This window comes from Meleagris gallopavo, chromosome 1 (assembly GCF_905368555.1).
Source record: "Meleagris gallopavo chromosome 1, MGAL_WU_HG_1.1, whole genome shotgun sequence".
Taxonomy (NCBI): domain Eukaryota; kingdom Metazoa; phylum Chordata; class Aves; order Galliformes; family Phasianidae; genus Meleagris; species Meleagris gallopavo.
Window position 1 is genome coordinate 84840872 of NC_139404.1, and position 21918 is coordinate 84862789.

General features: G+C 40.8%; 1 protein-coding gene and 1 long non-coding RNA gene across 20 annotated transcripts in view; one reads left to right on the forward strand and one right to left on the reverse strand.

Annotated features, from left to right (window-relative positions):
* LOC116217322 (uncharacterized) overlaps positions 1-21918 on the forward strand; it is a 672500-nt gene that overhangs the window by 495584 nt on the left and 154998 nt on the right. For 11 of the 15 annotated variants that reach the window (XR_014887146.1, XR_014887144.1, XR_014887145.1 and 8 more), the window contains one exon: positions 13564-13685. Coding sequence is in view for 2 of the 15 variants with exons in the window: in XM_085238984.1 (XP_085095110.1) it covers positions 1412-1496 (85 nt within the window). In the remaining 13 variants the exon portion in view is untranslated. Of the gene's footprint in view, positions 1-1411; positions 4974-13563; positions 13686-17617; positions 18430-21918 lie in introns of those variants that run through there. The other 4 variants (XM_085238984.1, XM_085239055.1, XR_014887194.1 and 1 more) reach the window with 3 other exon arrangements.
* LOC146545474 (uncharacterized) overlaps positions 1-21918 on the reverse strand; it is a 47107-nt gene that overhangs the window by 3563 nt on the left and 21626 nt on the right. For 2 of the 5 annotated variants that reach the window (XR_014887200.1, XR_014887199.1), the window contains exon 5: positions 3491-3560. This is a non-coding gene — a long non-coding RNA (uncharacterized LOC146545474). Of the gene's footprint in view, positions 1-3490; positions 3561-7786; positions 7917-13683; positions 14676-21918 lie in introns of those variants that run through there. The other 3 variants (XR_014887197.1, XR_014887198.1, XR_014887201.1) reach the window with 3 other exon arrangements.

Consider the following 21918-nt stretch of genomic DNA (forward strand, 5'->3'; position numbering starts at 1 on the left):
CACTGTGACTTCCCCATGTGTAAAAGAGCCAGCATCAGGAGGAGTGGCTGTGATCCTATGTGCATGCTGCTAGAAACTGGGGAGTCCCCCCAGGCTCCTCTGTAATCGAGAGAGTCATCAGTCATCCAAAGATATTTCTGTGGTTTTTGAAGATTATTGATATTTGCTGCTCACTGCAGGAGACAGGCTGAAGACTGTTTTTGTTTGCCTCTTTCCTTATATTTTCTTCGTTAGCCTTAAGTTCTCAGCAGTAGATGATAAGAAAACAGTGAAGAGATTTGGTATGGTCAGGAGGGGTTGGAACTTCTGGTCTGACAAGTGGAGCTGCTGTGTTCATTCTCAATATTTTTATAAATCAAAGAACAGTAGCACTGAGCTGATTTATTAACTATAGAGTATTTTTACACTACTTTCTTTAGAGATATCAGTGCTCAAGAAGTACTTGAAATCTGCCGGAGTTTATTAAATACCAGGTTTGTTCCAACCTCTCAAGTAATTACCTAGTCTCAAATTCACTTTGGAAAGAGGCAGAGAACATACTAAGGATCAATAGATTTCCCCACTTCTTCTGATTCCCACATTTTCCAACTATACATTCTGTAAGTGTCAGGCTTTGGAACAGCAGCAGAAACAATGAAATCTGAACCTAGCTTCCTAATATTTGGTGCTGGTAGATGTGGTTTAGCCCCCTCCTGGTGTGTTTTGTGTGCTTTAAAGTAGAAGCCAAATGCTTTTTTATGTTAAATTCAATCGTAATTGTTTTGACTAATTCATAGCATCTATAAGCCCTGTAGATCGTGGGAGTGATTTGAGAATGTGCCACAAAATTCCAGACAGAAAGTCAACATACCTTCAAGTGACTTTATTCATTCCTTCTCCTTTACTCTTCTCCTTATACACTCTAGCTGTATATTAAGTGTTATGAAATGAATTCACCATGTTCTTTGTATCCCAATAATAGGGGAAATTATCTTTGTCCTTTTTCTAAAAGGTCTCGTTAAAGGATTCACGGCTCCTTTGATTAAATTAAACAGCAGGGTAACTTGAGTCACTCAGCTGTTACTTCACCTGTGGGCATAATTACCATTAGTAATAAAAAAATACTCTGGAAAGTTCCTAGTGCCTGGATTTGTTCTGCAAACCATATGTGTTTATTAATTCCCTAATAAGAATTCAAGAAAGCAGTGAATAATAAAAGAAAATATTCACTAATGCTCCCTGTCCGTGCTATGTTTCTCTTTCTATTACAGCTCTGTCAAGAGCTCAGCTGCAGTCCTGTCCCTTATGGTTGAGTACACATGCTTTTTAGGCTGGAGAATGGCATGCGAAATTTAGACGCTGACTGCAAATTCCAAGGACTTTTTGTTATCTTGCCTTTTCCTCATGCTATGCTTTTACTCTGTTTCCACAGTCACACTTCCTTCAAGATGCTCCTATTTCCTTCCTTCTGTCACAATCCAGCAAGTGTTGGCTTGATCTGCACAGCCCTGAGCTGATCCTCTCTGCTGTCAACAGAAAGAAGCCCCGGCAGGCAGAGAGTTGTTAAAACTTGGAAACATGACTCTTGCTCGACACACAGGCCGCCGTTTGGCCCTCTGGTTCATTTAATCGATCCATCACTCCACATCATGCTGAGAATGGGCAAAGGAGAAAGTTCTCTGTGGCATGGAGGTCTGTAGGGTTCACTCCTCTGTGTCCTGTTCTGACACGTCAGTTTCCATGGCTTCCTATCACATTTTAAAGACTGGTCTCTTGGGTGTAGGTTTTCAGGTCGTCTGAAATCAGCGATATCCCATGAAGAGCTGCTCCCCACTTAGGGGGCTTCTCCTCCAGGTGCAGTTTGGAAAGACAAGTGGGCCCTCTGACTGGACCAAAGTAAGATTAGGAACATACAGAAGATGAGAGAGATGTGATAAACTTATAAAGAAAAAGAAGGAGGTATATGTAAAGGGTCTGGTTTGTTCTAGTCCAAAAAATTAGGCTTTAGACTATAGAACTATAGTTACTTTAGACTGACCTGGGTGAGGCTAGTGTTCAACTGTGAATTTGCAAAGCTTACTTCAATTTCAAACAAGTCGTACATTAATTCCCTTTGCAAGAAGGAAAAAGAAAAGAGATAGAAAATTCTCTGTCTTCAGAGAGTTTGTTTTGTGCATTTTCTCTCCAAAATATTCACTGATATCCCTGTAGGGGTACTTAATTCTTAAGGGGCAAGAACAATGTAAAGCAAATACAGGCATGCAGCACATAAAGTTTGTAAGATACTTTAAAATTACTGATTCTGAATTGAGTATAAACACAACAAATATAATACATGAAGTATGTCCCAGGTATTTTCATACTTTTTACATTGCAAATAAATGTCTCAATAGACTTCTTAACTGTCTCCTCTCAAAGGCTGATGATGTGATGAGCACCAAGGCACTCCCCTGTCTGCTCTTAGCATTAAGGCCCTGAGCCTTGTGTAAAGTACATTGTGAGAAAGGACCCAACCAGTTTTGTGTCCAGTTTTGAAGGTGAAGTGTTCTTCAGGGCTATCAGTCTAGCAGTTCACACAAGCGCTGAACAAACACCCACCCACCCACCTGAAGTTATCTCATGATAGATGCAGAAAAAGGCTGCCACATCAGCTCATATGTCTTAGATCTGTCAAGGGCCCCAGATAATCATACTTTGAGTCATACTGTGATTCCGGATACTAATAAATCTGCCAAAACAGGTTTATCCAGATTCATATTAGTCAAAAGTGTTTTAAATGGTGTATTCATAGTCATTGCCAATTAATACCTCACAAGCTCAATGCAGTGCTGCTCAAACGCGGCCACTTGAGCAAATCAGGTGGACCACATGACAGACGCTGCTTGTTAACATGGGTTTTATTCATGTTCAGTGTACCGCTACGAATTGCAATTCTTGAGAACACCTATAAACATCCGCATGTTTTCTGTCTTTTGAAAGTGAAAAAAAGGATTCACAGAGATTTTATTTGTTTCAGTAATTTCAGTATAATTGCAGCAAGGCTGTCAAAGTTATTTCCATTGCAAAGCCTTCTTTATTCAATGACCCAGGAAAAAAAAATAACGAAAAGATAAGATTTTGGGGCAGGTTACAAAACGATTCGCTGAAGTATTAACTTACACCACCAGCACCTGTCAAGCTGTGCATTGCATATGAATGATGAGTGTGTGGCAAGGTGGAGCATCCCAGCTCGTGAGATAGCCGCTGCTGTGCTGCACCCAGCACAGGGCTCTGCGGCTGCTGCGGGCATAATGCTGGTCTGGGGCTGAGCTGCTTCCCCGGGGCTCTTTCCCAGGCAATCACACACCATAGGGGAAGGGAAAAGAAACGTCACCAGCCATTTGTCAGAGTCTTTTTATGTTATCTGATTACAGACAGGTTTGTCTGCAATTTTGAGAGAGGAGTAAGCGTTATTAGTGTCTGGCTCAAAGGAATGTTTTGCTATTGCAAGTTTAACACTTGATTGACATACCTGGAGAGTGGCACCTTCTCTTTCCTCTTGCAGCTTCCTCGTGTGTCCTTATCCAGGTGTAGAAACCATGCTGGGAGCAGAAAATTGCTTCAGTCTTTGGGCCAATTAAGGAGCTCAGTTAGCAGCTCATGGTTAAGTAGTGTGTGGTCAAATTTTCCCCAGGGAAACACTTTTTTTTTCTGTCAAGCAGAAAGGATCAGAATAGGCTGCAGAGGATGAAACACATCCAGCAGTCCTATCTAACTTCACAATGTGAAGAGAAGGTTTTTATTTTTGGAAGGAAGCTTGAGAGGCTTGTAATGCTGTGGGAAGAAAAGCACTAAGTTCAGCAGAGAACTAGCCAGCAGGCAGTTGGAAAGGGGGATTTGGGAATATCTGTGCTGAACATAGACTACAGGGAGAAAATGGCTGCTTTTCAGATAGATGCCTGCTCATTGGCTTCTGTTCCTGGTCACCTTATATTCCTCTTCCCTTAACAGCTAACGAGTTACTTAAAATTTGGGGTAGAACCATACTCTGTGGCAACGCTGCAGTTTTCTGTGGTTTTCAGAAAAGTAATGGCACAACCCTTGGTGAAGCTGGAGAGATCAGCAGCCCCCAGCCAGTTGCTGGGGAATCCCATTTTAGACCCCAGGGGTACAAAAAAGAAAAAAAATGCTATGTGTTTGTGTGGGGGAAAAAACAAAACAAAACAAAAAAAACACCTGGAAATGAAATAAATCTGTTTATTTGGAAAAGGAACAGCAGGCATTTGACTAGGCAAGCCTGAATTGTTGGCAAATCTGCTGAACAGAAAGCAGGATCCTGCACTGAAGTCGTTTCACCCTTTACCCGCCCTTTAATCCTGAGCTGCCACATTTCTTGTTAAACTTTCTTCAATCTGCCAATGCTTTTTCTGCACTGCCACTTCTAGTTCATGCAACCCTCCTGATCTTCTGAAAATCCCTGCTGTTACGTGGACTGTCCTGGTGGTTAAACATTGTGGTTTCTTCATTTTATCAAATTATTAGAGTGGGAAAAAACCTCCAAGATCTTCTAGTCCAACCATCAACCAATCACCCCATATACTCACTAAACCATGGCACTCAATGCAACATCTACCCTTATTTTGAAAACCTCCAGGGATGGTAACTCCACTACTTTCTTGGGCAGACTGTGCCACTGCCTTACCATTCTTTCTGAGAAGAATATTTTCCTAATATTTCTGTAACAATAAATATTGCATTGCTTTTACAGTGAAACTTCTGTGCAAGACGATGTACTATGTTCACTCACACTCAACCACCTGCATTTAAAGTCACACTAATACAGTAGATTGTTTTGAATTAAAAGTCATGGGATGGTTGGTGTTACAGGGAAAAAGAAAGCATCACAGGGTTCTGTTAGTCCAGCAGCTAGGGAAAATTTAGGAAAAATCCTCCAAAAGGCCTCCACACAGTTACATAGTATGAAATGGAAGGAATGGAAGGAATAACAAGCAGAAGGCAGCGCAGACTTAGAATGTGTGTCCTTTTCAGGCTGAGATGTGACTGTGTGGAAGTGCTATTTCTTACTGTTTCTATTAAAGTATCATCCAGCAGGCATCAGGTCTCTATCATGTTACAGGCTGTCTCAGTGTATAGTCCCTGAAGAAATTTGCACTGCTAGCAAATAAACGTGGATTTCTAATACCACAGCAAAGCTAGAGGGAAAGAGGTTCTTTGTGAAAATAAATAAATAAATAAATAAATAAATAAAAATAAAATATATTCACAAGCTCTTGAAAAAAAGAGGTCCTTTTCTTAAAACAAACAATAGAATGGAAAAGATTAAACAGCTCTCAGTGTAACTGCACTTTAGCTGCTTAAAAATATTGTCTGGTGTAGATTCTTAGCTCATCTGCAAAAATATAAAATAGAATTGCTGACCATGTTTGAGAAATGTGTGCTAGTGGTTTAAAATCATAAAATTAGTGTTAAACACTGAGCTGCTTCTGGCTTTGGCATGATAAAAGAGCAAAACTTTGGAGGCTTCTTTCTCTTTAGACATTCCCTAAGCAGAAGAAATATCCAACAGATGATTCCCCTGAAGCTATGATGTTTAATTTTAACATAATCTTTAACAATCTGTGGATCTGGGACAATGTGCCTGAAATTAAGAGTCACTTTTTTTGCTGTGTGTCACTTCAGAAAAAGCGTTATTCACATTCAACATAGAAGTGCAAACCTGAACTCAAAGACCCACATCCTGTTCTCTGCTGTGTCTTATCTCTCTGTAATATAGGCTAGAAGGCTTTGTCATGATTGTACCACATCAGCTCACCAACAAAACATTTCAGCATAGGACAGTCAGAATATTGTGCATACGTCCAAGAATTTCTGGGTGCATCTATAATGCTGTTGAAGTATTATACTGGAAGTAGTCATTACCTCAAAACCTTTTTTCTTGTTGCTTTCTTGCTAAAGAAATGGATGTAAATAGAGAAACATATAGAGCTGAAATTATTCTTTTCTTCCTTACTGATGCATTAATTCCTGACAATAAAAGCATGTATTAGGTGAGTGCTAAGAAAGAAGGTACTGTATGAAAGCCCACTATATTGAGGAGAAAAGATGATAGCAATATTTCTTCCAGGGCTATGGATGCTTCAGTGACATCATTCCAGAGACAGCCCTTGGAGGCATTTGTGCTTCAGGAAGTCGCATGGACAAAGGGATAAATGAACCTTTGCCATGAGTTGTGGCTGGGTGGAAGATGCATGAAGAGAGATCCTGCAGAGTAGCTGACATAGTGTGTGGTTTACCTGGAGTAATTTATGTCTGTATTCTCAAGCGTGAATTGCTTCCCAGCTCTACTTTTCTCCTAAGCTGACACTCATTTGTTGCCAACTTTATTCCTCCACTTGTTTAGCTGTAGAGCACAACCTACAGAGGAAGGGAGAGCACTGGTACTGAATCCATGAGGTTTCCTCTCCATTTTACATGCTGCCTACCGGGGGAACTGCGGATAAACAGTCTGGGAAGCATAACTGGTCAGGACAGAAGTGTGAGTTCCTTCCCATCCCTCAGTGGGAACATGGTCCAGTACTGTTCCTTTGAAAAGATAGGCTAAATATATTAGGCTCTGTACCCAAACACTGCTCGTATTTCAAAAGTTTTTTTCCTATTTCCAAAATGCATTTAAAAGTTAATCCATGTTCTGCTGCTACCTGTACCTCCTGCCAAGTTTGTTGCTTCACAATTCACTTTCAGCACTGGACCAAACTGTTCTTAACATCAGTAGCATGTAAAACAATACAGCTTTTAGCCATCTGCTGAAAAAGTAGCGCATTAATGTCCACCTTTCAGTTCACTAACTTGCATCTCACCTCACACTTTTCACAGCTCCGGAGTACTCAGTGTTACTGAGGTCAATTATGCACCACTGTGTGTATGCTCCAGAGTTAAAGGAAGTCCATCTGGAAGAATACAAGCAGTTATAAAAAGCAGCTGCAGGAGAAATGGGGTCTTGGTTTGTGTGTGTGGTTTTGTTTTTTGCTTTTTCAAATGTGTGCTTCAAGAATGATGTCCTCTGTAGATTACTTGATATTTAATGCTTGCTCAGCTCACACTACCACCTTCCCCTCAGCAGAGACTCCAGTAAAATCTTCCTTCCTTACCCACCTCTTTTATCATGACATTGTAGGGGATGAGTACCTTTGAAAGCCTTGTTCCTCTGTGAATCATGTTAGAAATTAAGTTTCAGAGATTGGGGAGATGAAGAGAGGAGGAAAAGGGGCAGATGCACACAGGCATGTGAGTACACAGACATGCTTTCACGCACCCTTCTTGCAATCTCATGACTGTCACTTCCCCAGTGTATGTAGCTAGAATGAGTTACACCCAGCTACAAACCCTTTTGTCTCTGTTTGCCAATAGTCTTTATTTGGAAAGGTCAGCAACATTTGCAGGGCAGTGTACCAAGTCATATTTTACTTTTCCTGGTTAGAAGTAAGACACATCAATAGGTCATCAAACTTCCTGGAGTTTGGTCCATAGTGTCCCAGATAGGGGCATCAGGAAGTGCCTCTAACTACCTAATGCTTGGCTTAGTGTAGGTGAAGGACTGGCAAACACCATTTCTTCCAGATGCTTTCTAAAGATGCTTTGGTTCCCAGACCTGGACTGGCTACTTGTGCACCATTTGAGCCCCTGTTGACCACTAAATGAAATAAAAATTATTTTCTTTGCTGCAGCACCAGAGATTCTTATACCCAACAGAGGAAGTAACTAAATCATTTCAGTATGAGAAGCAAACAGAAATGACTATAACCATTACTATTATTACTATTCTTTTATTCAATTTCAAACATATTGCAATGCCAATCGAAAAACAAAACAAACAAGCAAACAAAAAAAAAACACCACTGGGAATTAATTGCACAAGATCTTGTCCAATATAAACATATCTAGAGGGAAAGAAAAAAAAAAGTGATTTTTTTTTTTTCCTTTCTAGTATTTTCCAGCTACAACTAACTTAAGTATTACTTGTAGCAGCAGTAGTGTAGAAGAGAAAGGAAAGGAAAAGAGAACATTACATTAAATGCACGTGTACCCTTAAGTCATTTGTTTAAAAATCTGGGACATACTGGTTGGTGGGGAGTAGCAAAAGAAGATGAATTATCCTAAAATACATTAAAAATCGCAGAGTCAACTTCCAGCTTGGCAAGATTCTGTCATTGTGGAAAAAAACTTAAGGATCAGAGTAATTCTTTGCTACTGCCTTTTAGTTCAGTGTAGAAAGCTTTCATGTCAGATATCTCCATTATCTTTGCATGCAATTTTCTAATTTTTCTATCTCCTACAAAACCACAGTTTGAGTGATTTCAGCCTGTGCAGCAGATGAATATGTTGTCCTTCTGTGCTTTTATTAAGATTATAGAAGTAAGTTGTGCCAGTAGGGTCTACTGGACAGAATTAAATTTAATCCTTTATGTCTTTATTTGATATTAGCTGGATTCCATTTTTATGTATTACTTTTCCTCCTTGGTTTTGATAGTGCCGTCTCACAAAGATTTGCAGGACAAGCAGCAGAGCTGGCTGCTGCTGGAACATCAAGTACTTCTCATTCAGAGAAGAATGTGAAGTATGTCCAGGCTTTATTGTTCTTTTGTTGCTGTTGTTGTTGTTCTTCTTTTTTTCCTAGTGCTTGATTTCTCTGATTACTTTGGTTGCCCAGTGCTTCAGTATAATATTGATACTCTTAGCTAAACATTTATCTGTAGGATTCAATGAGAAGTCATCCATACAAAGAGATTTGTGCCATGTTGGAACAGACTCCTGTGTGAAGCTCTGCATTGCTGGGAAATCCTGAGTTTGCTGTTCCGGGGACACACCACAGGAGTTGTGATTTCACATAGCTGCAGAGGTATCAGCGTCAGCATCCTGCATTCAGTAAATAAAACTTTGTGGGTGGCATTCTGGCCCAGCTTTGCTCACATCAGTGTTCCAGCAGTTTTGATGGAAGCAGAGCTTAGTGCAGCAGCAGAAAATGCTTTTGAAAAACTCTGTTTAGCCAAAAGAGGTCTGGGAGGGAAATTCTTGATATGAGTGTATACATTTTTGTGAGATACAATACCAAACAATTAGCAGGGCTTCAGCCATACTGAACAAATGGATTACCATGCTTATGATTTATCTCATTCCCCAATCACTTTATTAGTAAATCCTCACATATTTTGTCTGACTTTTGTCATGTTTTCCCACTTGGCAGTGATGGCTTTTCCCTCCAGCAGAGGATGGCTGTGAGACCAATTACTTCAGTGTGAGTGAGGTTAGGTTTACTCTAGAAAGCTCACTGCTGCACATTTTATCAGCATGCAACAGTCAACTCTGCCACACGCTCAGAAAACACAAATTTTGCTGCTTGAGCTGATGCACTCTCTTACTTTGTGCCATCTTCTGGCTGGTTGGTGCGGTGGTCATAGAGCAGAAGTGTTCCCCAGTGTGCTCCTTGGCATTCCTGCAGGGCATGCTTTCCTGTGGTTTTACTGAGACCAAAGGAGACCTGAGGACATCATGAGTCAGCAGGAAAATAATCCCATATTTGTTTCCTTTGCTACTTAATATCCCTGGTGCCTGCTTTGTAAACCTAAATGTGGGGCTGAACAACATGCATCCCTAGGTCCTGAAGGAACTGGCTGATGTGGTTGCCAAGTTGCTCTCCAACATATTTAAAAAATTGTGACTGTCAGGCAAAGTCCTTTGTGTCTTGAAAAAAGGAAACATCACTCCCCATTTTCAAGAAAGGGAAAGGGAAGACCTGGGCAACTACAGGCTGGTGAGCCTCACCTCTGAGTCTGGGAGAATTATGGAGCAGATCCCCTGGCGCAACTTGAGGCCATTCCCTCTTGTCCTATCACTAGTTACACGGGAGAAGAGGCCAACACCCACCTCACCACAACCTCCTTTTAAGGTAGTTGTAGAGAGTGATGAGGTCCCCCCTGAGCCTCCTCTTCTCCAGATGGAACAAGCCCAGCTCCCTCAGCCATTCCTCATAAGACTTGTGCTCCAGACACCTCACCAGCTTCGTTGTCCTTCTCTGGGCATGATCCAGGGCCTGATGCTGGCCACCTTTCCCTCACTCACAGTCCTTAGTGCTTGTACTACTTACAGCTGACGTCCTTGCTCCTTTGGTTGGCCTTGGTGGGGACCTGAGCAACCTCTTTTCCCCATAGGCAGAGCAGACCTTACATTTGTTCAAAGGCATAGAGGTGGAGTGGTGCTTTCATTTTCTGTGGACAAGTGGCCACCAGAGGCATTTCCAAAAGATCAGAGGAATGCGTATGGGTGTCTGCAGTCTGAGTCACTGGACTTGTGGATTTAAAAATCCTGTTTAGTTTTATCACCAGCATGGTCATGAATATTGTACATGACTTTCTAGAGGGCTCCTGGCACAGATTGCTGTGTCTAAGCAGTGTTGGGTTTGATAACCATGTGCTTCCTGAGACCCTGTGCTGTTCAAGGAAGGAGATGTAATCAGGTTGAGAAGAGAAATTTTCCTATTCTCTCAAATTTGTCTGTTGGGGCCCGTACACCAGTTGTTAAAACTCTGAGGTGTGAATCTGGGCTATGAAAGCAGTTGTTTTTATACTAAATGAGGCCAAGAGGAATGAGCAACTGAAAGTAGAACGTAACAGTACATCCTGAAAATGTGTGAGACACACTCAGCACAGATATTTTTTTAGTTTTTTAACGAGGCGACACAGTGTGCTACAGTGCTGTACAGTTATTCTTTTGGAAAATATAGTTAGATGAGATTGTTTTATCATGATTCCTTGTACTTCTTGGGAGGCCTGATGTGGTTATGTGTAAAACCCACAAAAATGTGGTTTTACCTGCCCCCACAGAGCTAACTGCAGCTATGTGAAATAGGTGGTGTTCGCAATGTGACAGCTGATCTTTATTTTTCATGGCTTTTATAAACACTAAAAACAGGGCTCCACTGGTTTATCAGTGCTAAATATAAATAAATTCTTGATTTTGATATATCTTGAAATCTTACTTGCGTCAGCCATTTTTTTCATGAGAAAAACAAATGTGTATTCCAGGTATAGTTCACAAAAAGACTGGAATTTATGGCCTGATATGTCTATTGTTATCTTGTACAGGTAGATACTTCCAGCTGCAGTAAAAATCTGATTCACACTCTAGTCAGCTCTTACTTTGAATCACTGAAGTTAAAATGAAAATCTAACCTAAAATGCTGTGAAATACAACTTTTCAAAATGTCCAATTTAGGATTTGTATTAAGTCCCAGAAGAAAATGACCCTTTCCATTTCATTCAGTAGGCTCTGGATAAGGACTACATAATACGTGACTCTTAGGGTATCTTTTCCTGTAATGAAGGAGCAATAGTAATAAAATCAGTTTAAATATGTATTCATGTGTTAGAGGAGGCTAAAATAAATGTGTCTATTGCTTTCAAGGGTGTTTAGACTTGAATGTGTGTTGTGGCCTTTGGTTTGAATAACAACCATGAAGAAATCTTCTATGGAGGATTCTATTTTGTAAATTAATAACACAATTTTAGATTTAGAAAATGTTTACTTTACAAGTGTGAATGTTCAAAATTGGGCCAAATGATATCTTAAATTGTCATTGACTTATGAAATGCCCTGTTAAAAATCAAATGCCACCTTAATAACTCTGTAATTGCATAGCCAATCACAATCAATGTACTAATCACTGTAAGAAAATCAAACAATACCTCTTCAAAATGTTATCCTCGTTATTAACATAATCGATATCACATGTAGCTGAAACAACTAATAATAATGTAAGGGTTTTTCACACTTGTGGAGCACCGTATAACTTCAGATTCAGTACAGATATTTGCCACTTGAGCTGAAGCCCCAGTGATTCTGATAAATTTATTATTTACTTTAAAATTAGCTTATTTTCTACAAACTTAACTATCTCCTTGCCTGCTCTACACAGAAAAAAAATGAGGGGTATGGAGGAAAATTAATCCATGTCTGTTATTTTACGCTCCTCTTGTTTTCCAGCACAGTTTCTAACTAATTCATTATTCTTGCTTTTCTGGATTGAAACATCTGAATTTTTTTTGGCATGTTATCAACTCTTGGACTTGTCCACAGCAGCAGAACAAGTGTGGCAGATACATTTTAATTAAACTCATGAAACAAGATCCTCATTCTCTGTGTCGCAGTGGCTGCTAGCATCCCACTCCAGCTGTAAGCCCTGCTGATGGAAGTCTACAAAGACGGATGATGTGCTGTGTCCTATAGAAGTTCCCAAAATTATCTGGGCAGCTCAGACTGAAGTCAGTGGCAGCATTTTCCTCTTGGATCTAGCCTTAAGTGTGTCAGCACCCAGATATTATTTCCCCCAGCATTTGAAAATCACCAAGGAAGATGTTTGTATACAGACATTAAAAGGAAATGTTTTCCCGATGTTGGACTCATATATTGATGTAATCATTTTCTTCAGTAAGATGGTATCTGGTATTACCATGTGAACAGAAGCATAAAATCCTTTCATGGGATTAAATAGCACATATCTGTAGGTAGCATTATGTTTATTAGATTTTGCTCAGTTAATACATTTTCCTCTCTCTTCCTGTTGGTTACTGCAGAGTGGAAAATGTGCTGATTCAACACCCATTCGCGTAATGGTTGTTACATTCCCTGATACTATAATTGGCCAAATAATTAAGTTATGCTTGCTACAGTATTACAACAGGCCAAAATTGCCTCAGAATTTAGTATTACGAAGGCAAGAAAGTAACTGTGAAATTAAGTTCCTTTCAGTGATGTATATTCACCTTCTATACACCAAGTCCTCTGAAAACATACTGTACTGAGAGGACTGAGGACTGTAAGGGAAACGAAGGACTACAGAGTACATTTGCTTCAGGACTGCTAAATGCCTGGGTGAGGTGAGAGCATCTCCTCGCCATCACAGCTCATCTCAGAGACTTCCTTTTTGGTAGGGAGTTATGAATCGCCAGCTGTCAGCACCTGGTTGGAGCTCAACCCCAATAATAAATGGTCGTTGTAATATTAAGATCAGTTGTGAACTCTGTGCATCTGATCATTTTGTTACATGTGATCAGGGATAGAAAAGGATCAGCAACCAAAAGTCACGAGGATTTAGAGGACCTGGAGTCTTTCTACAACTACTTTTTCCCCGCAGCTCATCTCAAATAAATGCAGTGATGCCAAGAGATGCGTGAATTCCCAACATTTGATTTCTGTTTCAAATGTTAGGATGCCACTATCCATAACATATCTAAAACTTGTAAGATTTCCTGTAGTTCTTCTTAGGAATTTTTGTGCTAATGGCTGAAATTCTATTTAACCATTATCAACCTTGTAGTATAGTTCTGGCTGAAGTTTAATTCTACACAAAAGAAACTTCATAGAAGGCTTTCATGTTTCTTAATTGGTTCCTTTACATGTATTCAGTCAGCATCCTGATTTTTCTTGGGAGCACCACTGGATACCTTGTGAAGATATCAAGAAGGAAAATTGTGGAATAACATAGAATTTGTGGCTTTCTCCAAGTCAACTTTGTTACTTGTTTTCCAACAGCTTCAGCAGTCACTGAGCTTGGAGAACCCTAAGAAAACTCCCAGTCATCAGTACCAGACCTTGGATCAGGCCATGAGAATGCAGTGCCGTGGAAATTGAATCACCTCCATTTCTCCAACAAGGTGGGTGAGGCACATTTTTTTCAGTATAGGCAGCAAATGTTTTGCTTATCTGCAGCAGCACACTGCTGACTGTGTGGAAAAAAAAAAAAACTTGGACTGTGACATTCAACTCTTGTGATTGTATTTGCCACATTCTTTAGGTTAGACATGGTAGCTATTAATTCACATATTGCAGTGTCCCCTGAAAATAATTCAAGCTTTGTTGTACGGGGTGTAACAGGTGTAGTAAGTGTCACTATAAGTAGCTCAATTGAAGATGATGACCGTGATTAAGTGAAGAAGAGATGAAGTTAACTCAACAAAGATAGGAACATCAGCTATAGATACCAGATCTCCCAGCTGCCAGCACTACTAACCGGATATGCAATAAACATCAATCATGGAGGCAGGGGTAATGGATGGCGGATATTAAATAGCTATAAGACATTTTCATACTGAATTTGCATAGGCTTGAGGAGAAATAACTGACAACAGAACAGGGCATCACATCCCAAGTGTCAGAGACTTTAAAGCTAGAAAGTTAGTTGGATATCTGTACCTCTCCCACAAAGGGAAGTTAATACTGAGTTGTAAGTTGTTTGTACCTCATGTTCAGTTTTAGACTTTCACTCAACCACCTCAATATCAAGTTTTCTGTTTGTATCAAAGACGAATCTCTGTTACTCACTGAAAAAGCCATACAGATTTCACCATCTACTTGCGCATGGGCTTTTCTTTTCTTTTCAGGGATAGGACTCTTGTCTGTGGGTGGAGAGCTTCTATGGTTACATGGAAATGCCAGCTAGCTTTGCAAGCACTGGCTAAGTTGCAAATTGGTACATGGTTCACCCTGTGCCTTGAAGAAAAACCGTCATTGTACCACCATTGGTGTCCTTCTGCCCAAAGACAATGGGTAAGGCTTGTCCATTTTCTGCAATCACGCTGTTTGAGGAGCAGTGGTATTTGGAGCATTCTGCCTTTGTTGCCAGCAGTCGGGCTGAGCTGCAGGAACTGTGTGGACAAGCAAGCAGTAAGAAAATGGAATTCAGATTTAGAGGGAGATACCTACAATCATTAAAGTGTGGGACTTCAAAATGAAATAGTTGAAGGGTGTAGAGTGTTAAAAGTGGGGAGACAGACATACTGAGCATCAGGTAGGACTTGTGTCCATCATGTTCTGAATCATCAGGCTCTCGAGGTGAAACCCCGACCTCAGGAGAGATGGAGACTGCTTTGCCTAACAGTGAAAAATACCCAGCCCTGTACACTGGTACAGCAACCAGCCAAAATGCCTACAGCTGTCTGCAAAACCATAACTGAAAAATTATGACATTATTCTAAAACCATCACTAAGCTTTCAGAGGCTCAGTGGCCAGGCTGTGCCTAGCAGTGGTGCAGGCAGTAATGAGCACACAGGGCACTGTGCAAAGTGCTCTGAGAACACCCACCCTGGCTTTTTCTGCTCCTCTGCTCGGCAAAGGCTGTATCAAAAGCAGTGTGTCCATCACCATCCATCAAAATCCCTTTACTTTCTGCCTTTCCATGAAAAGTCCTGAGAAGTTTCTCTTAGAAACTCAACTTATTTAGTACCCCTCAGGATTTAAAAAAAAAATTATTATTCAGTTAAATACAGTCAATAAGTAATCTTTCTACAGCAATGAAGTCATTCCAGTTGCCTGAAAATACTGAGAAGGAGAAAAAGAACTGAAAGTATTTTCTTAAATTGCATTTGTGGCAATGGATCCTTGTGCATACTATCATGGGTAACATAATGCAAATTGCCAAGACTGACAAAGCTGCTGTAGAGCCAGAAGCTTTTTGCTTTCAATCCTCAAGTGAAAATGGAGATTGATCTGAGCTCCCAGCTTAGCAGTTAAACAGATTTTGCCAGTCTTTGTTTCTTATCAAATCAAAATAAAAGTGAAATGTTCCTTTATAAGAATGTAGAAATGTAAATATATAGAAAATTGAAACATAATAAAATTAATTACCCTAAATGGATATATCGTGACAAGTAAATACATAAGGAAACAAAATCATTAATTGATTGAGCTTCTTGTTACAATGAAACTGTTTGCCAGATTAACAGCTCTTTCTGAGACACTGAACTCTGACACAATGTTTACATTTCCATATATTTTTAATGATCACACAGTTTAACATTTGAATAAAACAGCACCATATGCTTTAGCTGCATTAAACACTGCAGGCACTGAGCACTAAATATGGAATAAATTATCATATAAAGATATTTAATACTGGCAAGTCCCACTAATATTCCACATCACTTTAATTTTAATAAGCCAGGACTTTGCTAAAATGAAATGTCTCTTTTTATTAAGTACAGAGTAAAAATGTTTAATAGAAGTGCTGGAATGAAGCACAGACTGGACACAAATGTTTTCATTTTGTTTAAGAAAAAAGAAAGAGAAGGAACATTTATATTTTCTGAAACAAATAGAATCATTTTCATGACTTGTTCCTTCTAGGGTGGTTTTTTTCAAATGCAAGTGGAAAATTATTTTATTTAGATCTGCTTTCAGAGCAAAGAACAGAACTATGTAATAATATATGCATCAGACTGGCTGCACTTTGACAGCTGGGATGGGTTCTGTAGTTTCACTGAAGTGCCAAGACTAAACCACTGGAAACGGACAGAAAAGGCAGTTTCTTTAACAGCGGCTCATATACGGGATGTATTTTCCTAGTATAATAATTTAACAGTATATAGTCCCTTTAACTTTAGAGCTACTCAATACAGCTTAGAAGAATTTTCAGTGTGTGACCAGGAGACGTGCATGCTTACTGTACACAGGGGATAGAGCTTAGAGCAAAGCGATCTGCTGGCCCTCCTCTGTTGATGGTAGGAGCTCTTCTTACCCATTCTCCCAGCTTTCCTAGCACCACTCCTGCAGTGCTCCTTGGAGTCATAATAAAGGAAATATCAGACTCTGCTCATTCTCTTCTGAAACTATCAAGTGGACCTTGACACCAAATACATCTTTCAAAGAAATGACGTTTAACCAAAAGCTTGATCTGTAATGGGATACTATCTAAATCCTATAATGGAAGTAATTTACCAGATTGGTTTAGAGGCGTATTAAGGCAATATAGGAACCATGGTCTGCATCACTGATAATGTTATCCATGCACTTGCTAGTCCATTAGCAGAGTGATTCATCTGAGAACAGCAAAGGGCCAAACCACTCTCCCAAACATGCAAACATCTAGACAAAATAGATCACAGAAGCAACTAAGCAGCTGTTCCCTTTCCTGCCATACCTGCTGCTGGTGGATGGTGGTGCAAATGGCCATTAGGGCTCATACTTTTAACAAGATTGTCTGTGTCTCTTTGAAAAATGCCATTTGAGATGGATGTGTTTTCCTAGCAGATATTACATGTAGCTGCAGTCCCCCAGCTTGCTGTTCAATTAGGGACAAATCTCTAACAAAATACACAGCTGTGAACTACTGAACTTAACCTGGCATTAGCCAGCATTAGAAAGGCATGCTCTGATAACTTCAGCAGGCGGAGGAGGTTATTTAAGGGAATGTATTCTCTGTCTCATATAATCACTGAGATTATTTCTCGCTATCTCTTCCTTCTCCTCCCCACCAGAATGAGATGCAGCTGCAGCAGTACCAGCTGTGTTGGCAGGGATAGGCACAGCCTCAGGCACGGGGCTACTGTGGGCTGAGGGTGCAGCAGTCCCTCACAGCTCAAAAGGACTGTGTTGAGATGGGGAGCAAAGTCCGGGGCAGCCCCACCACTTTCCCTGAGCAAGTGGTTCGGGTTTGGGAGCCCAGAACAGACTAGTTTCTTTCTGTGCCCGGATTATAACCAAATGTGCCAGTGCAATATGAATTTCTGTGTAATACAGTAAACAGGCTCGGTTTGATCAAAGAGAGGACTTTGTAAAGGTACAGTCAGAAATAAGAACAGCTCATCAGCCTGAACATATCATAAAACTGTACTTCAAATATGTATGGCGATGCTCAAATAATCCCTGAAGTGCCTGTAATTTATTGAGTCCCACCGAGTAGCAGCATCACTGTGGTCAGGTAGAGATAAGTGGATTAGTTCTGGATACGGGCATCTGAACTTATACTTCACTGCTCGAATTCATACCTACCAAATTTGAGCCTATCATCATGTTGTGGGGCTCAGCTATCTAAATTTGCTATGGTTTAACCTGTCTGAGATATTTGAGGTGAAATAACATCTTGAGGGGATACAGCTGTTCCTTGTGTCTGCTGGGGAGGGGGAGCCTCCTCTAAAGTCCTGCTAATATTATTGCCTTTCATATCTGTTTATTTCCAACCAGAGGGAAACACTGCCACTTTTGGTGTGGTCAGTGCTCGCTCTCACGTTAATTGGTTTTGTTCTGCCTGTCTCTATTTGTCTGTGTGTGTCCCTAGTAACTCTGACACCGGTTCCAACACTGACGGCGGTTTTGCTTTTCATTTTTCGCTGAGCAAAAGAGGTGACAAGCAGCCTTTATCAGTGTTGTTCCACAGCAATGTTAAATGCGTATATGAGTCCAGCTCAGTTTTCTGCATTGCTTCACGTTGTTTTCTACCAACCACTTAGATGGCTGATAATGAGAGTTTAATCTTTACTGCTAAAAATATGTATCTACTAAATGTAGGCCATTAAATACATTGCACATATGATAGCTGGAGAGAATAGGTATACTCAGTCTCCTCTTTTGTGTCAGAGTCTTTGAGTAATGCTTTTTCTTCACAGTGAAAAAAACAGCAAGAGGTAAGTGCCTCCTTCAAAACAAGTAAGTCTCTGCCTGGTTTGATCCAAAGGATGGTCTTGTTTTGCCAGCAGATAGACCTTTCTCACTTGATTTGCTTTATATCTTCTTCTCCTTCCCAATGCTGGGCACAGATTTGGTTGTTGGTGTTCTCTGCAATGTTTGCAAATTCATGTTCTACTTCTTGTGGAATCTGCCTTTGATTTGGCGTATTTTCCTTTGCCTTTATTATGAGATACTCGTCAGTGCCAACAAAGCTTGGAGTAGGCCCTGTCACCAATCCAAGGGGTCGAGGTGTCCCCTTAATGTGGGCTCTCCACAAAGCAGGTGCTTGCTGGCCCCTGAGCCCATCCAAACACAAATAGATGCTCAGCATCTGCATGCTGAGGTGTCTGTGAGCTGGAGTCTTTCCCATCCAAGCCAATGAGTGCAACACAGAAGGATGGTTTTGGGCACTTGGGCCCAATAGTGCATGTAGCACTCAGCAAGGTTGACAGTCATGCTAGAAAGTGTGAGCTCTTCAGCCTTAGGACAGTTTTGAGCTCTTTGGTCTCTCCTTTTTCCTCTACTGCTTGCTTTTCAACCGTAGCATGTTCACGTTCATGCAAAGTGGCTCAGATCCCTGCATTATAGTTTCACTGTCAGCCACCCCTGAGTTAATTGGAAGCTCTTAAAAATGCTAAGTGCCTTAGAACCTGCTATTGTCAGAAAATAAGGCACTTCCTGGCATTCTTTTTTTGGCTGGTCTCCTAAGTCAGCAGGTGCCTTTGGCTTGCAGATTTCCATGTCATTTCTGCTCCGGTAAGGCTCTTAAAGGCAGTGCACAGCTTGACATTGCATGGAGCAATGGCTACAGCATAGTAAAGACAAACCTGAGAAGCCTGTGGCTTGGGAAGCTCAGATAACTGTCTAGCTATCCTCAGGGTAAGCTAGCCCTCATCCATCTGGCTTCTTGAGCCTGCAAGTTACCAGTTGCTGATTACTACCTGAGAACAGGCTGGATGCTTTATGTCATCCTGTATTTTCTGCCCCTGAAGACCCAACTTTGATATCAGGTAGCCATTGTTGTGAGAGTTCTGTACCATATGGCCTTCCCATTGCTCCTGGTAGATCCTGAGTAGATACTGTGCTTCAGTAGGATTTCCTAAATGTAAAACTTCTTGCTGAGAAATGCCATCATTCAAAGGCTGCACGCAGGTGCCCTTAAAGCCAATTAAAGAAGTTAAAGAAGGTTCTTTTCTGCAAAGTTTTTGTTTATAAGGCTTCCCAAAGGAAGAGAGAGGAAGTTTTCTCTGCTCCTTTCCAGGGCTTGAAATCAATATCATCCACAACCTACCCAATGCTCGCTTGGGGAAGGAAAGCAGAGATGCACTCCCATCCTTTGTTTCCTACAAGCAGAGATTCCCACCCTGTGCCTGCACATTGCCAGCTGAGCCAGTCCATTAGCAGGAGCAAAACTGAATTAAGAGCCTAAGGAAGGAGATGGTGTGTGGAGCAGGGCAGCTGGGAAAAACACAAAGTGTTGAAGGGGAAAGATAATTTGCAGGCAGAAGGGCTGTGTCCTTTTATGGCCTCCAGCAGGGTGCTCCCTGGTGACAGCCTGTGTTTTAGCTGAAGCATGCTCAGTGCAGGGCTGAGGGAGGGTGAGAGGGAGAAAGGGGTAGTCTCTTAAGAATACATTTGCTCTTTGGTAATCAGGAAGAGGGGCTGGAAGGAGGGCTGTTTATATGGCTATTCTGGCTGAGGTCACCCCAGAGAGGCAACAACAATGCAAGGGGATTAAAATAGCAAAATATCCTTCAGCCAACCATTACATCTCTGCTATATCCCCCTGACACAGATTTTGAAACCTCCGGAGACCTTCTGTCTGGGTAAATGAGGGGGAAGGTTCTCACTGCTTTCAGGATATCCCAACAGTTTAGGGGGTGAGACCCACACAGTCATTTCTCCTCCTCACGGACAACCACTCTCATCCACCCTGCGACAGCACCTGCTTTTTTTCCTTGAGAGGCAATGACAATCTTGATGTTTCCATTTCTGATCCTTCTCCAGTATCAGGATTTTGACAGAGCAGCTCAAATCTGTTAGTGGGAATTAATCCCATTTTGTATATTTTACCATCAAAACAAATACAGTTACTGCAAATTTCTGGGAACTGTTCTGATTCTTTTAGTTGCCTGGACAGTGACTTAATGGCTGTTCACAAACGAATGATTCTCAGCTTGTGGTACTGGTGGGAATTTCTCATTGCAGTCACAAGTCAAGGAGGGAATTTACATTCTTAAGCATACCAATATTACCCAACCCCACACCCTACCTGTATGGCTATTAGGGAAGTACAAGTGGTAGCTGCCTGGGAGATCCTCTTTCACCAGCAGCCTCCTTTCCTAATGTGCAGAGTTGTCTGCAGCTCTGTAAGCACAGTTTTGCCCTGCTGTGCTGGGAAGCTTTTCCTCAGGAAGGACTACCTGGCACAAGCTGAGTGGACACACGTTGCTTATGTGTGAGGACTTGTTAAACTTCAGTAACTGAGTCCACAGAAACAAACTGTATTCTGCTCTGCGACTGCTTTTTTTCCCCTTCGTCTTGAGAAAAAAAAATTGTATTTTATTTTGTTTTATTTTATTTTAATTCTGTCAAGTAGCCAATGGTACAGCAGTGATAAGGTGTAATTTTTATTCAAATTAGTGTCAGGTGTAATTACAGTTGTCAGATGGGATTTTCTGTGTACCCCTGGTTGCTATAAATAAGGCAGCATTATATATAAGCTTTAGGTTTATTTGTTGACATCTAGATCTGTGAACTGTGAACACTGAGTATGGTGACATTAGCACACTGCAGAATGTTGAGATACATGCCTGAAATGGAGTATGACTCTACTCAACTTTTTAGGTGCTGAAATGCAAATATTTATTTCCCAAGACTTCTTCTGATATCAAGGGCAAGTAAACGTCTACAAGGCATTGGTTTCTGGAAACCAAAAGATTGTTCTTGTGGTTAAGTAGGAGGTTTTAAATAAGTCGTGACTTTCCCAATGCCTATTTGCACTTCCAGTCTATATTTCAAGCATGATAACTAAGTCATGTTAATTTGATATTGTAGACAGCCACAAGAGCAGCAGTCATGCTGATAATTAGTGACCACCTGATAGAGAGTCACTGTATAAATGAGCATTAGCATGTATTAACATATAGGGGCTTCCCTGTGAAATTTGGTGTTGTTTTTAAATGGATATTAACACTGGTATGGTAAATTCAGCCATATGTTCTTTAGATAGCTTACTGTGTTGCATGGTATTTATATACGTAATTCAGTTATTTACTTTTTGGTGTCCTATAAAGAAAAACCTCAGTACAGTTGAGCAGCTGTTTTTACCATTTAGAAGGAGAGCAAGCAGCCTGGCCATCCAGCTAAGACATGGCTGTAGTGAATCTTGCTGAGAGGTAAAGCTGAGCAATATCTTGTATGGTGTAAGGCTATAAATCCCTGAC